The sequence below is a fragment of the Mycteria americana genome, chromosome 1 (genome assembly GCF_035582795.1).
Source record: "Mycteria americana isolate JAX WOST 10 ecotype Jacksonville Zoo and Gardens chromosome 1, USCA_MyAme_1.0, whole genome shotgun sequence".
NCBI classification, from domain to species: domain Eukaryota; kingdom Metazoa; phylum Chordata; class Aves; order Ciconiiformes; family Ciconiidae; genus Mycteria; species Mycteria americana.
Window position 1 is genome coordinate 21,356,158 of NC_134365.1, and position 16,394 is coordinate 21,372,551.

The 16,394-nt window shown below is 39.9% G+C and overlaps 1 protein-coding gene across 1 annotated transcript; it reads left to right on the top strand.

The window, feature by feature from the left end:
- Positions 1 to 88: 88 nt before the first annotated feature.
- CRELD2 (CRELD disulfide isomerase 2) lies at positions 89 to 13,800 on the top strand. Its single transcript, XM_075492505.1, has 10 exons — positions 89 to 582; positions 1,788 to 1,870; positions 2,798 to 2,908; positions 5,337 to 5,428; positions 6,485 to 6,661; positions 7,957 to 8,055; positions 9,707 to 9,784; positions 10,631 to 10,726; positions 11,591 to 11,731; positions 13,236 to 13,800. Exons 1-10 carry the CDS (start codon positions 430 to 432, stop codon positions 13,292 to 13,294), a joined length of 1,089 nt encoding a protein of 362 aa, XP_075348620.1. The 5' UTR covers positions 89 to 429; the 3' UTR covers positions 13,295 to 13,800.
- The last annotated feature ends 2,594 nt before the right edge of the window (positions 13,801 to 16,394 follow it).

The following is a 16,394-nucleotide window of genomic DNA, read 5'->3' on the forward strand; positions in this document are numbered from 1 at the left end:
AAGGGCTCCGAGGCGGCCGCCAAATACAAATGGCGGATGGATCTGAAGCTCCTACAGAGCGCGTGCCTGCCCATTCTTATGATGGCGGCGGCGCGCGAGGCCGATGGGCATCACTTCCTCGGACAGCTCTCTACCACGCCCCCCGCTCAGCGCTCTGCGTACGCGAGGGGCTCCAATTGGTCCGGAGCGTGGCGGGCGCTGATTGGACCACGTTCGTCCGCTCCCCTGCCTCCACCAACGGGCGCCTGCGGCCGGAGCGTGCGTGAGGCTGACGCGGAAATCTGAATGGAGCTCGCGGGCCGGTTGCTACGGGGGTCGGGGCGGGGCGAGTGCGCTGCGCGCGGCCGGCGCTGCCGTCGCTGAGGCGGGCTCGGTGCCGCGGCTGGGGCGGCCGCGCTCCGTCTCCCCGGGGCTCCCCGCGCCCTCGCCATGGGGCCCGGCCCCGCGTCTCGCCCGGGCCGGACGCCGCTGGCCGTGGCGCTCTGCGCTGCCCTGTTGATGCTGCCGCCCGCCCTGGGCGCTGGCGAGCGGCGGCGCCTGGCGTGTTCCACCTGCCGGGGCATCGTAGACAGGTTCAACCAGGTGGGCCGTGGGGCTGAGGGGAGGCCGGCGGCGGCGGGCGGCCTCGTTGCGGGGCAGGGGTGGCAGGCGGGGGCTCACCGGCGAGGAGCCGGCCGCGGCGTCCTGCCGGGCAGCCTGAGGCGCGGGGGCAGCGGCTCAGGCCGCTCCGCGCCTGCCGCTCCGAGGGGCAGTCGCCGGTCTCCGGGCCGGTCAGCGACGGCGGGTGCGGAGGGGTGCCGGGCCCGCCAGAAAGCCGGCAGCAGCGCCCGGCGCGGTGCGGGTCTGCGGCCCCCGGGGCTGCCCGGCTCTCCGCCCCGCAGCTCCTGAAGCCCCTCGGCCAGACTCCGGGAGCGCTTCCGCCGGGTGCCCCGTTACTGACAGCGTCGGTCTCTAGTTAAGCTGATACACGGCAGCAGTTTGTGCCGGCTTCGGTAACCGTTGTAGTCCTTAGGTCGGCAGGTTACACAGCTCCTCGAGCTTTGCTATCAAAGCCGTTTTGGTCCTTCAGTGCAAAAAGATTGGCTGTGCTGGCTGTGGCATGCCCGGTTCCATGAGGAGCGCTGATCAAAAACATCATCCTCTAAAATTTTGTGTCTGCTGCCACTTGCAACAGCTCTACGTTGTGGCACAGTAAACTCAACGTAGGCAGCAAGGGGCTGCTTCAGCTTGTGACAGATACTTAATACTCTTTGTACGTATATTCACTGTTGCAGGCTTGGTGGATCACTTTAACCACGGCGATTTTTTGCAAGGTGTGATTTGTGCATTGGCTGTGACTGGGGGAAGCTGTGCTGATCACGGTGAATTACCCTGTTGTAGGGTTGTGTGTTTAAGTTACAACGTGGTGAAGGCTGGGCTAAGTACTGTCAAAACTGAATGAAGTAGAGGTCCTGTTCAACTGATTAATAAAGTTCCTGAGAACTTAAAGGAGAATGGTATAAAGTTCCATACATATATGTTTCTTGACATAAATGAAGACTGTAACAAGGCCTTGTTTGCATTACGAAACTTGAGTCATGTTATGCTATAACCTACACTTTCTCAGTTTTCATGTTGTCACTAGCTGTTTCTTTCACTTAGCAATTTGATCAGCAGCTTCAGAGCTTTACTGAAGTTTCTACGTGGCACTTTTCACAATTTTCATATAAGCATTTACTATTGCCCTTAATTTGTGTTAGAAACAATCCCTATGTATATTACATTCTTTTGGTACTTTGCATTTGTAGGGATTAGCAGATACAGCTAAAAAGAACTTTGGTGGTGGAAACACTGCTTGGGAAGAGAAGACGCTGTCTAAGTATGAGTCCAGGTAAGCTGTCTCAGTACTTCTCATTCGGCTGCGTCTCATGTCCACTGTGCATAACTTCACCATGCCAGTGTTTGTCTGAAACTTAAATGTTGAATATTGCAGCTAAAGTTTCACGTTTCCGAGCCTTAAATTCGTATTGATGAAAATGTAACTTTACATTGTAAAGATTACAGTAAAGGCTGAAACCCCTTATCAATGCCTTTATTTGTCTTGTTTCTGAAAACAATAAAAGTTAATACCATCATTGGTCATAGTAGGTTTTTTTCTATTTACCCATTAAAGTCCTAAAACAATAAACTTAAATAATGGTCAATAGTTAATTGGTAGTGATAAAAGGTGTGGAGTACTGCAATACTTGTTTTAGAGTGAAAGCAGTACCTCCTCCCTAGAGTCGCCACTATTTCAGTGCCAAACAGAAAACTAGAAGAGGTGCAGATTACTGTACTCTTTTGCATATATGTTTGATTACTGAGCAAAGTGGTCTGGTATCTTTCTTCCAAATTTCAAACTCACTTTTTAATCTTAGTTGGAGCATCGAGATGTAAGGGTGGGATTCCTGAACCTCAGTTACTGTCAGCTTCGTGGGCTTGTATCAAATATTAACAGTACATGAAATTTATTGTTGAACCTTGGAGAAAAATACTGCACTCAAAATTTGCTGGGAAGCTAAAAGTCTATCAAATCTACAATCTGCAGACACAATAAATGCGAGCAAGCCAAAGCAGTTCTTGTGATCATCCTTCTAATTTTTTTGGTTGAAGTAATATTCATTAGTTCTTTATTCTGATATTTGCTTTGTTTTGGAACTACTTCAGAACACACAATAAACTGATAAAGTATTGTAGACTGAAGTCTAGCTTCTCTGTCACATCTTGAGTGGTGTCAAATGTTTAAATTAAATGTATGATTTATTTTCTCTGTTTGTAGTGAAATTCGTCTTGTAGAGATCATAGAGAATTTGTGCGACAGTAGTAACTTTGAATGTAACAACATGGTAGAAGAGCATGAAGAACATATAGAGAAATGGTGGTTCAAACTGTAAGTATCAAATTTTTTTGTGGAGAACTTTGTATGGATGAGTTATCTAAGAGGATGAACTATTAATGCTAAATCTTGTGCCTGAACAATAGCAGTATGGGTAATTCTTAATTATCCTTCAAGAGTTACGATTGGGTACAGCTGGGTTCAGGCTGACTTTTAATAGCATGTGCTGCTGTGCCATGTTCTTCTTTATTTTCAATTCCAGAAGTGTTGCACCAAAACATCTAGTCTGGCTTCTCATATACTGTATACTCAGTTACCAGTGAGGTGTTGAGGCAAACTAACATTGTAAGACTTTGAGGTTTATTACTTTTTTTGTTTTCTTTTGTCGTAAAACTTCAAGGGACTCTTTGGTTCTTGTGTGTCTTTTGTTTGTTTGCTTTTTTTTCCCTGAAACATTATTTTGTTCTCCTGGCAATCAAAAAAAATAGTTGATACTAATAAACCTAGAAGTTGAATTTCTTGAGGTTGGTAGTGTAGCAGCTGACTTTTCTATCTATCTTCTAAGCTAGCCTGTGGTTTCTGTTATAACTAAGCTTTTCATACACCATTATAAAATATAGTTAGTGCAAGGATGGCATTGTAGCATTTAAATCTCTTAAGATCTTTTTTTTAATTCCAAATCATGTTTCTTCTAAGTATTTTTTTTACTACTTTAGACTGTCAGCACTCCCAATCAGCTAGAATTCAACAGGGTGACCTGCCATTATAACGTTGCATAACTGGATAAGAATTTTTGATAACCCCCTTTGCTCTTAATGACCACTTTATTGCATTATCTTTTTACCTAACTATACAGGATTGTGTATACATTAATGTGCCAATTGAAGGGAGTAGAATAGCATAGCATAGAATAGACTATTTCAGTTGGAAGGGACCTATAATGATCATCTAGTCCAACTGCCTGACCAATTCAGGGCTAACCAAAAGTTAAAGCATGTTATTAAGGGCATTGTCCAAATGCCTCTTAAACACTGACAGGCTTGGGGTATCAACCACTTCTCCAGGAAGCCTGTTCCAGCATTTGACCACCCCCTCAGTAAAGAAATGCTTCCTGACGTCCAGTCTAAACCTTCCCTGGCACAGCTTTGAACCATTCCCACGCGTCCTATCACTGGATCCCAGGGAGAGGAGACCAGCACCTCCCTCCCCACTTCCCCTCCTCGGGAAGCTGTAAAGAGCAATGAGGTTGCCCCTCAGCCTCCTTTTCTCCAAACTAGACAAGCCCAAAGTCCTTAGCCGCCCCTCATAGGACGTGCCTTCCAGAAAGGTGAGCTATGCAACCCAGAGTTTTAAATTTGTCTTAAATTTGCAGAACTGAAAGAAATGGGTCTTAAACTAGAGAATTTGGTAAAGTAGACTTCCTAAAATAAACGAAACCATTCATAAAATACACTGGCTTTTGGAAAGTTTCTGTATTTAATAAACGTTTTGAGTGCAATTGATTAACTTTGCCTTCTGTCCTTTAACCTGTGATATCCAAATGTCATTCAGTTTCTCTGTAGTTTCCACAGACAGTTTCTTTGTCTGTGAATACCTTAGATCTTTGTTCACAAGTTGTTACATTACACATGGTACTCAGTAAACTTACTTTTCAGGGCCTGAGCCTTGGAGTCAATATGGTCAGACGTAATAGTTTAGAAAAAGAAGTTGTACATGCCTCAGGAGTTACTGAAGACTTCTGTCAGGCTGTAGAATATCTAGCTTTTCCTTTACGAAAGTTTTTGAGACTTCAACATCAGCGTGATGCTGAGATTTGTGAATCATCATTCAGAACTGTAGCAGTCCTCATGCTTGCTTGCAAAAATACCTAGCAATTTCATTGTTAATTGGGACTATATGCTAGTGCTAGAGTGGCACATAACTAACTGTCTAATATTAAAAAAAATCCTTCTAAGATAATAGTTGATTCATGCTAAAAAAGAGGAGAAATTCTAACGGGCATACTATCATCAGGTTAGCAATAATTTGAGCAAATGTTAGTATCTGTCCTGGGTTATCTTCTGCATAATTGAGATAAAGACACAGCAGTTACCTTTAAGAGGAAGACATAAATAAGACCGTCTAAACTATATATAAACCTTCCCTAAAAATAAGGTGTTAAAAAAAAAAAGGGGGTGTGTGTATGTATCAAGATGAATTGATTTTATTGGTTGCTCTTATTTTACATTTTTCATAAATATAATCTATAAAATGTGAGTAGAGTCTGTTAATAGTATTGTAGCTGAAAAGGTAAATTCATCTCATGTTGGAGGACTTCTAGAAATTGGTTCCTGAAATAAGATCATCTTCAGAACAGAAAAAATAGGTTTCTAATCTGTCACATGCAATAGATTTCTCTACTGCGTTGTGCAGGCTCAGTTGTGTGAGTTGGCTTTTAAAAAATCTTCGTTCTTATTGATAAATTAATGTCTTTCATATACAGAAAGAAGAAGTATCCTGATTTGTTTAAGTGGTTTTGCATAGAAACAATAGAAGTTTGCTGCCCTGCTGGAACTTATGGACCAGATTGCCTTGGTAATTTTTCTTTTGAAAAATACAGTAGCAGATATGTTCTTTTTACCTGTCTGTTTCAGTCTTTCATAACATACATAGACAAATACATGAAGTATGATGTTTTGCATGAGACACCAGCTGCTGTGTAGTATGTACCTGCCTGCTGCCTAATAGTTAGGTGGCTGCCTTGCGAGCATTCTGCCTGAAGGAAAGTCTTCCGGGCATGAAGTAATGTACAAACTGTCATGGGTACTTACATGTGCAGAACCCATCTGATCTGATGCTTGCATCCACACCTGACCCATGCTTAAAGGCTCTCTGTGACATCAAGTCTGTTGTTTAGGTGGCCTTTCAGAAGCTATGTAGACAGCAGTCCTTGACCAGTTTCAAGAGTAAACGAGCCAAAAGACTGTTGGGGATTAAATGAAGACATTCACAACTGAGGATTAGTTAAAAAGGCAATGGGAGGAATTGGATAAAAGTAGGTGGGAGGCAATTGGATGAACGTAAGGTCTTTGATGCAAAAGTGGTAAAAGAGGTATTTCAGCCCCTGGAATGTCTATAATTTATAAATCTCTAAAACCTTGCACCTTGTTAGAGATCAGCTTTGGCCTCTTACATTGTTAAAAATTAACTGCGAATTCCCAATATTGATCTGAATGATTGCTAGTAGGTTTTTCCAACTGCAGTATGAGCATTTTTAGAAATCCAGAATAAATAAAGATACCAACTTTAGCCAGGAAGCTAGGAAGATAGATAAAATTCTAAGCCATGGTCTTTACCCAAAATTAAATTTATAACTGAACTTTCCTGGGCATTGTTTTGAGTTCCTCTTATACTTGAATATATTACTGAGCATTCCTCGTTGCAAGCCTTTTGGTTGCTCTCAAGGGAAAAAAGATTTTGGAAATTATATCCTGGTTTAGTGTGACTTTTTTGGGGGTTTTTTTGGGGGTTGTTGTTTTTTTTTTACATTTTACTGTCTATGAAGAGGGAGGGACTTCAGGTGCTTGTGGCTGAGAATAGGAAGTTATTTTCTTTAACATCTGATTTAAAAGTATTTTTGATCCTTTTTAGCTTGTCATGGTGGATCAGAAAGACCTTGCCATGGAAATGGCCACTGTGATGGTGACGGTACCCGAGGTGGAGACGGCTCATGTAGCTGTAACAAGGAGTACACGGGAGATTTTTGTTTGGACTGTTCTAATGGTTACTTCAGTACCTTGAGAAATGAGACGCATTCTGTTTGTACAGGTAACGAAGTCTTTGACACATGCTTAGATCTTTGTCTTCCTCTTCAGTTTTTGTAAAAAAAACTAGAAACAATTTAAACTGACAAATGTAAAAACAAAAAATAGTTACAGTTCAGTCACTCAGCTTTAACCATAAATGACATGTCAGTCAGTTTGGTGGAATTCTAAGGTTTTGCTAAGTCATCCTTCCAGGCTGCCCTTGATTTTTTTTTTTTTTTTTCTGCTTTAAATTAGGAAGCAGAATTCATCTATGTCATGAGGGAGGTAGGAAGGAAGAGCAAGCTTTGCCCCCCCAGCCCCCAAGTACTGTACAAAAATCTTGAGCAAATTTCAATTGCTGCATAGTAGACTACTTTGAAAGCTAGGTTTTCCTCATGTCTCAGATAAGCTTAACTGGAGTAAATGAGCATGGAAACAACTGTACTATGCACTACATACAACTATACTGTACACTACATAGATTCCAGTTAAATACGTCTAACCTTAATTTTGAAACAAAGTCAGGTCGTAGGAATAAACTTTTTCAGTCGGTCAGATTTTCTTCTGTTTTTACATTTTGAATGAGATTCTGCAGCAATTAAATATTGACCGTGGGGTCTAATAAGGTTGCTTTTCAACATGATCTATGTTGGTTTTTTATGTGGCTGTGTAGTAATTATTCTGTAAGAATTGTTTTATATTACAATATATAACATGCATATGTTATATATTGCATGTTATATATGCATGTAATATATATAAAAATATATAATATGTATATACAACTTGATTTCTAATATGTTTCCCTGTGAAGTTCTTCAGACTAGTATCACTTCACACATTATTCTCATAGCTAGTTGCAAATGTTGTAGTCTGAGGATTCGTTAGGTGGGAGTGCTGAGTCTAGTGTTTAAACTGTTGTCCCAACCCTGAGCAGCTGAGCAAAGTTTACCTTTTTGATCTCCTCTTCCCATATATTTTGGAAATTGGACCTGCCGCTTCTAGTCACTAGAATTTTATGGCACTGTGTAAGTGGTGCAGATGACTGTAATTGCCAAGTTTGGCTTCCTGGTTTTTTTTGTTTGGTTTTTTTTTGTTTATTTGTTTGGGGTTTTTCTGGTAGGATAGAGCTGCATTTTTGTAAATGATATCTCCATAAAGTCAAGATTTAATCTTGTGAATGGGAGGGTCAAGCTACTAAAATATGATAGCTTCCAGTGAATCCTAAATAAGGGTTTCATCGAGGAGAATTTGTGTGCCCAAACTTGTCTTGGAATCTCTCAACAAAGCTCAGATTGTAGTTTTCTCTGATCTCAGCCTGCCACGCTGCCTGTAAAACTTGTACTGGTTCAAGTAACAAGGACTGCCAAGACTGTAAAGAAGGCTGGATTAAAAATGAAGAAGCAGCTTGTGTGGGTGAGTAACACTTGGTAGACTTCAAACAGGTTTTGTAGCAACGTTGGCTAGTGAGATTAGATGACATCACATTGTGTTTCATTGTATTTTATGGAAGTGTTTTGTCAGTTTAGGTTTCTATAGTTTGTAGTCTCTCTCTTCCTAACTTGTTTCACATTGCAGGAAAGCAGTATTTCCTCCCCACTGATCGCCTGGTGATTATAGTTGTCTTTATCAAACTGTTCACTGTGCATCTTTTTAGTTTAGCAGCAGATAGCAGCAGCGAGGTGTTCCTTTTAAGGAATGTTTTTTGTGTTTATTTGAATGCTAAACAGTGCCCTGCTCTTGATTTAAACTATTTTGTCAACTACTGGAAGATTCCTGCCAGCTTATCTACATATTTCGTAGTAATTGCACACTTGTCTTCACATTACTGTATGTTTATAAATGCTCAACCCTAATAAAGTTGAAACATTTCACTAAAAGCCAGGCATACTAACTTTTCCTGTTATTGGAGAGAAATACCAGGAGACATCAAGCTTGGTGCTTCCATTAATCTCTTGCCTATTTCTAGCTTAGCATTTCTCTTGGTTTATGTATAAAACACTTGAGGAAAAACCCAAATACTAAAAATACTCCCAATGCAGGAATGCACTAGGGGGGAGAGTAACACATTCTGTTTAACTGGTTGAATTTGACCAGTTAAAGACCCTTAACATAATGTCTGGAAACAGTATCTTAGAAATTATGTGAACACTGCTTCTTTTTAAAAGTGCTAATGAGAACTAGGATTTGAATTACAGCTCCTGCGATACCTGCTTAGGCAACTGCTGAACGCTCCAAGAGCGTTTTTAAGATGCTCCAGTATTGTCTTCTGTACAGCTGTTTTTTTCCAAATAATCATTGCAACAGATCAAGTATAAATTCATTGAGTAATCAGTGGGAATGATGTCTGCAGCAACAGGATAAGGTAGACAGCAAGGGGACTGAAATAGCCTTTCTCTGTCCGAATTTTTTTAGTTGTGGGTACTGTTGTGCCCTTTCCTTGAAACCACAAGACTAGCACATTTTAACTTCCCAGGTAGAACTGGTTTTCAGCTTGACTGGTCCTGACCATAACTTGGCTTTCTCCAATTTGCCTTGTCTAGAAAACTAAGCCGTGTATGTACGTGCATTTGTGTAATTTTTTTAATACTTTAAAAAGTTCCATAGCTTGGTAATGTAGCAGTAGAGAAATCAACAGTATTCCAGAAGAGTAGTCTGTCTGCTTATTTGTTATGCTATTTGCACAAAAAGCATAAATGCATGCAAAACACTGACTTGAAAATGACAAGGATGGCAGGTATTTTGGAAGTTTTATTTAATTTGAGCTCTTGAATTTCTGATACATCTGTTATTGTCATCACAAAACATCTTCTGAGGATCAGTTTTGTTTTGTTAATGTAAGTTTAAGCTGAACAAAGCAGTATATGTTACCACGTTACTTTTATGTCTAACATGTTGCATATCTGATCCTGAACTCATTGTACCAATTACTCTCAATGCAGTCAGTTTAAGTTATAGCTTCTGTGGGCCAGTTCTTACAAGATCTCAAAGCATAGCATTCAAGTATTAAGCTGACTATTTAATCATGAATACTATTTTAGGTAACTTGCCACTTTTTATCTTTCAGATTTAGATGAGTGTGCTGCTTCTCCTTGCAAAGATCACCAGTATTGTTTGAACACAGATGGCTCTTTCTCATGCAAAGGTTTCTTTTTAATCTGCTGTTGTACTTTATCATCTAGAATCCTAATATAATGCTAGAGGTAATACTAGAAAGGGTGTGATACCAGGCATTTAGTACAATGTGGTCCGGTCTTGACTGGGCATGGGGAGGATGAGGCTTTAGACCTATCGTATGAGGAAAGCAAGAGATTTCTGGTTATTTCTATTCTGGTCTTGTGAGACCCCACCTGGGGTACTGTGTTCAGCTGTGGGCCCCCCAGCATAAGAAAGGACCTGCTCGAGTGGGACCTGATGGACCTGCTCGAGGTCATGGACTTGCATGGACCTGCTTGAGTGAGTCCAGAGGAGGACCACAAAGATGATCAGGGGGCTGGAGCACCTCCCCTATGAGGACAGGCTGAGAGAGCTGGGGTTGCTTAGCCTAGAGAAGAGAAGGTTCTGGGGAGACCTTATAGCAACCTTCCAGTACTTAAAGGGGGCCTACAGGAGAGATGGGGAGGGACCCTTTATCAGCGAGTATAGTGATAGGACAATGGATAACGGGGTAGATATAGATTAGATATTAGGAAGAAATTCTTTGCTGTGAGAGTGGTGAGACACTGGAACAGGTTGCCCAGAGAAGTTATGGATGCCCCATCCCTGGAAGTGTTCAAGGCCAGGTTGGATTGGGCTTTGAGCAACCTGATCTAGTAGAAGGTGTCCCTGCCTATGGCAGGGGGGTTGGAACTAGATGATCTTTAAGGTCCCTTCCAACCCAAACCATTCTATGATTCTATGATTTCTTGTGTGGGTAAGCTGACGGACTTTAAGGGTGGTACTTTAAACCTCAGATAAAATATTTTAAGCATAAAAATTAATGTATCTTTAGCATGTGATGCCAGCTGCATAGGTTGCACAGGGGAAGGTCCTGACAAGTGTAAGACCTGCGCATCTGGATACATGGAGGAAGATCAAAAGTGTACAGGTTGGTGGATTTAGCAGTACATAGTTGAACACCAGTTAGCTCACTCTTGGTTAGCCACGCTGAGGGGCTGTTAAGTACGTTCGCGTTTGTCTACTTCAGTTTTCAAGCCTATCAAAAGGAACCTAGTCATTCTGGTATTAGCAGCAAAGACTTCCTTTAACTTCCTTTATATTATTGAGCTAATATGCATGACAAGGCTTAAAGATGAAACAGTCCTACAAAAGGAACAAGGTATTTTATAGCGGGTTCAGGAAACAAATACGTGAGTCTCTTGTCAGTTACCTACCACTTCATTAGAAGTGTGCACCTGTATTCATTTTGTAACAGAAAGGCAGGAACGCAATGTGGATTCTGTTGCCTTTCTGTTAATCCATTAATGTCCAAGTTCAAATTATATTAATTCATAGTGAATTATAACATGTGAAATGATAGTAAAAAGAGTGAAATTAAGTGTTTCTCTGTGGGGAAGAGCAGAAGGTACACACGATCTTAAGTAGCTGTTAACTATGGTGATGTAGTATTTACAGGCTCACTTCCCTTTAGTTGTACTTTGATGGCATCAATAGAAAATGACTGTGGGAAATCTTCAGCAGGTTAAGACGAGTGCCATTGCTTAATTCACTTCCCCACATAGGGGCCTGCAAAACATAAAAAAAAAGTACTATCTGAATAAACTTGAAACACAGTCTAAATCATGAAGAACCATAACAGATTATTTTAACAGAAGCTAAATCTGTTGCAGCAGCATTCTGCTCCTCAGTCTTTTTTATATTTGAATAGAATTTTGTTTATATGACTGAGCACAAGTAAGTTTTATAATAAAATAACAGCAGTGGACTCTTTCTTTCCCTATCCTATCTCTAGATATAGATGAATGTAACCTTCCTGAAAAGGTCTGCGTGAAAGAGAATCAAGACTGTGTTAATACTTCAGGTAGTTACAAGTGTGTATGTTCAGAAGGGTTTGAAGATAAGGACGGAACATGTGTTCAAACTGTAAAAACAGGCAAGTGGCTCTTCAATGACAGATTTTTTAAAAACATGCTATATCAACAACTTGGAGGTGTATTTCTGTCTAAGGGACTAGTCGCTTGTAAACTCTTCTGTATAGTTTCTCATCTTCCTACAGCTGTGGTCTGTGTCAAGTAGTCTGTGGTGTAGGCCACATTCTGGCATGCATGTTTTCTTGCTTAAAGACAGTGGATTTTTTAAAATGTTCTGTTCTTGTGTTAGTATTTTTTTTGCTTAACTCAAGGTTGTGTGAACTAACAAATTACTGCTATCATAAAAAGGAGGTCTTCCTCCTCCCTGCTTTATTTCCTTTATCATTAAATATAATGACTAAAGGTTTATCTGATTGCATGCAAGCTGCTTCAACTCACTGAAATGTCAGAAAATTAAGCAGAATTCTTTTTGCTGGATGAGCGAGCTGAATTTGTTTATTTTGTGATCACAAAAGTGCCAGAGCTGGTGCACAGGTGCATGTGGAGAAGACATCCATCTTTCAGTAGTAGGGAACTGTTTAGCTTGACTTAAACTGTACCTTCAGTCAAGAAATTCAAGTGTAATTTGCTCTAGGATGTATGACACATTATGGACAGAATTATGTTCCATTAGTGTTTCATTACTCTGCCTAGGCTTTTTTACAACTCCAGAGTGAAAGACAGGATTATTTTGCAATAAAGGTTGTAGAAGAATAGATGAGAGACACTCAATTTCTTACCTTTATTTTCTTTCTACTACTTAGCTTGCTTGGGTTTTTTTTTTTTTTGTGTGTGTGTGTCCCCGACTGCTTTTTCATCTTGTACCAATAAGTTATAAAGATCTATGTAGTATTGCTACTCAAGACCATTGAGTTCAGACCTTCTACGCTCAGTACTCACTGTTATTAGTCCTTTAAAATCAGTTATGCACTTTTCCTGTGCAGATACTCAGGATATCACTTACTATGTTTTTTAATGTGGCCTGACATTTTATGAGAATAAAAGCAAAATGAAATGTTGACAAATTGGCTTAGCTTTGTTCTTAGATTAATGCTTCTACCAATATAATAAAATTGCTCTGCTTTTTTTAAAGGCTGTTTTAACATCTGAACTGAGCAGTTTGCACTATAGAAAATCATTCTGAGTAATACTTGCTTTTTGTTTTCAAATACCAGAATTTCTTCTGACAGGTCATGTGGAAAGGAGAAAGTTCACAATGAAGAGCTGAAAACAAAAGCTTAGAATAGAAATAGCTGTGCTGCTTTTTTCTTCCACTAACAATATCATACCAGTTTATTTGAAATGTTTTGTTTACATCTAGAAAAAAAGAAAAAAAAAATAGATTTTTTTTCCTAACGCTTCGATTAGGAGGGTGGTGCAAGTAGCTCTTCTATGTGGCTTTATTGCTTCTCTGGTCTTGATAAATATGTTGATTTGGGTTTCTCTTTAAAAAATTCCTAATGTCAAAACCTATATGGTATAATTAATAATACATTTGTATTCTAATTCTGATACTTAATTTCACAGGAGAGGAAGTAGAGAGTGAAACAACTGAGCCTTCACCTACTGGACATGATGACTTATGATCTGCATTCAGAACCAAAAGACTTTCCTATCTAAAGTTTTAAATTATTGGACTAAGCCTCTGCTAGCTGACATACTGTGGAAATGGTATTAAATATGCAGGTTGCCATTAAGATTTTTTTTTTTAAATGGTGATAAATTGCTCTTTAAGCTGCACTTCTTTATTCTTAAATGCCACTTTTTATATAATTCTTCAAGAACAACACTCTAGATGGGTTAGTATAAAACTTGAATTAACATTGTACCCAGCAATTGTAAACAGTTTGCAGGTTTCTCATTCTAGTGCCTACTGAAAATTATCATCATTTGGAAGGACTTAGTTGCACTTGGTAATTCAAGAAAAATTTAGACTTAAGTTTGGTGTTTCTTGACATGAGAAATATTTCTGTAACTGAAATACAGCTTTTAGAAATTGTCAAAGGGAATCTCTTTGGGGGGGGAAGCACTGTTCCCTTAAACAAAATAGAATGCCTAATACTGCATTCAATAAAATTTTATTTTGTTGGAATGTGCCTTACAAATTTTTAAGATGTTAATAACTTGCTGTGTTGTCATGTCTATTTTTCATTTAGGCAGTGGGGGGAAAAAAAAAAGAAAAAAAGAAAACAGAAATGAGCAAACAACCCCCACAAAACCAAAAACCCTGAACCTTGTAAGCACTGTATTTCAGTGCAGCACTGAATTCCAGTGCTCAGTTGTGCTGGAATGGGGGGGTGGGGGGGATGGGGAACAAACCCAACAAAACCCCCCCCACACACACTTTCCTCTAAAGGAAGAATTATGTTCTTCTTAATTTAAACAAACTTAAACAACTTTCCACAGGTAGGTAGACAAGTCTTTCTTCTAGATACTTGCATTAAGTATGTAAACTAGTTTATACAGTGATGAAAAGTAAGTTTGGCTAACACCTGCACTCAGTGGCTCACAGTTGTTAAAGGAGTACTCTCTAGAATTGATGAATATGTGACTTGCACTACAGTCTACTGCTGCAGGTAATAGCTTCCTGTCTTTTTCAGAGCAGGCATACTATAATCAATTTATCTTCTTGTCTCTTGTGCCATTTCAGAGGGAAGGCTAATAAGCATAGCATAGACATAACTTCCTACATGTTATCCCTAAGCTTAAAGGCAAGTATAAGAGCTAAAATTGGTATATTCTGCAGGACCATCACAGCTGTAAATAAGCTAAGGACCATCTAGGTACAGTATTTAAAGCTCTGATGGAAGTGAGTAAAATTTGGAATACATTATGGTGGTGGATACAGGGAGCATAAAGAGAGATTACAGAATACAGCTAAAAAGAGCATAGCTTAGGCTGGGCTATGAAGAAGTTATAAACAGTACCCTGAGGTAAGTGGAAATAAAAAGGGTATGAATAGGATTGACCTGTTGAGCAGTGAAGGCCAAATACCTTTTGTATACTTCTGAAGACTTCTTTGTTCAGACTAAGTCACAGTTCAGTTTGTGAACAGTGCATGTAGGATTTGTATGTGCATTAGATATTTATGTGAATATTGTACAAAAAAGGATTCTGGATTCTTATGTTAAAAGCTGTCTAAGCTGATCTTGTGTGCAGTAGTTTAAATACCCAACGGTATTAAAGTATCTGTAATGGTTTTCTTTAAGGTATTTTCCTTCAGCTATTATATCTAGATGTTTCTTAATTTGCCAGTCTGAGAATGAAAACTTTAGTGCTTTCTCAGCTGTAATTGCCAGAGATAGGCCCATATGCCACATATCTTTCAAGTTGTAGGGTAGGTGTTGTATTAAATAAGTGCTAAATTAAAAGGAGGAAAAAGTAGGCAGTTTGGGGAACACAGGAAATAGAACTCAAGGATCTTTAGGGTTTTTTAGTACAGGTGTAGCCAGTTATGGTAGTATTAGGCCTTAAAGACCTTACAGGAGTGTAGCTTGTCTTTGTTGCTCAGTCATTGACACTTAACTACCAGGTGTTCCGGATGATCGTCCAAATGGTCCTTGTTAATAGTAATGTGAAATGTCAGTTCTGTTTAGAAACTACCATCAACTCTTACTCAACAGAATTGTCTCTCCAGTACAAACTCTGCTATTAATGTTTCAAGCCTAAAATAATGCTTCCTCCTATGCGGAAGAACTTGCTATTCTAAGTTCCCTTCAAGTTACTTAGGACTCTGGGGAGATACCTGATGAGATTATTAACTACATTGTGACTGTGGAAGCATTTGCTTTCCATTTCTGCACCACCCCACCCCCCCGCCACCCCCCCCCAGCTCTGGACAAAAAGCCCTAACTGAATTGGTCCTAGTTAAGCTCAACTCTGGGATGAAATAATGAAAAAGAAAAACTTCAAGAATTTGTTTTTTCTCTGGTGATAGAGAAGAGAAACTTCCTAGCCTGACCCGCAAAAGTAATGAGAGTACTCTGATATAACCAAACCGTTGTTCAGTTCTGGAGAATAATGTTTTCAGCTTTCTATTACCACAGTAGAACCATCAGAGTGTTGTTCCCTAGGAAACACATGGATGTGGTACCTGAGTATTATGAGTCACTAATATCTTTTTCCTCAATTCTCCCACTCCCCCACCTCCCAATTATTGGCACCTATTGCTCTGCATTAAATTATTGTGGATAAACTTGATAAGTCAGGGGTCCAGAAGGGTGAATTCAAATATTTAGAGCTTTCTCTGAAGGACTATTGACTCAGTTATGTACTTGATAAATATTTATCACTAGGATACTTCATTATGCCCTCTCAGTGCGGAGTTTCTAAAGAGTTAGTCCTCTTGTTTTATTCTGCATCTTCATTTTATTACTTCAGACTGTAATTACTGCTCTGTTTTAGAGGTTGGAACTAAAAATTATTTTGACTGAATTTCCTCCCCCCCACCCCCCCCGCCTTGAGTGGGGATTGGGCTCTTAGTTGTCTTGAGTTTTGCCTCTCATAATCAGAATGAAGGGGGTGGGGGAGCAGGATTTAAACTGATCAGCAGAAACTGGCAATTAAGGCCAAGTGCTTTGTGTTAACCAAACCAGTCCAGGGTATGAATGCTTTCTACTGTATGTGTTAACAGCTTAGTGCTAAAAAAAGGGAGCTGTTCCCATTAAATTTTTCATTACATTGTAA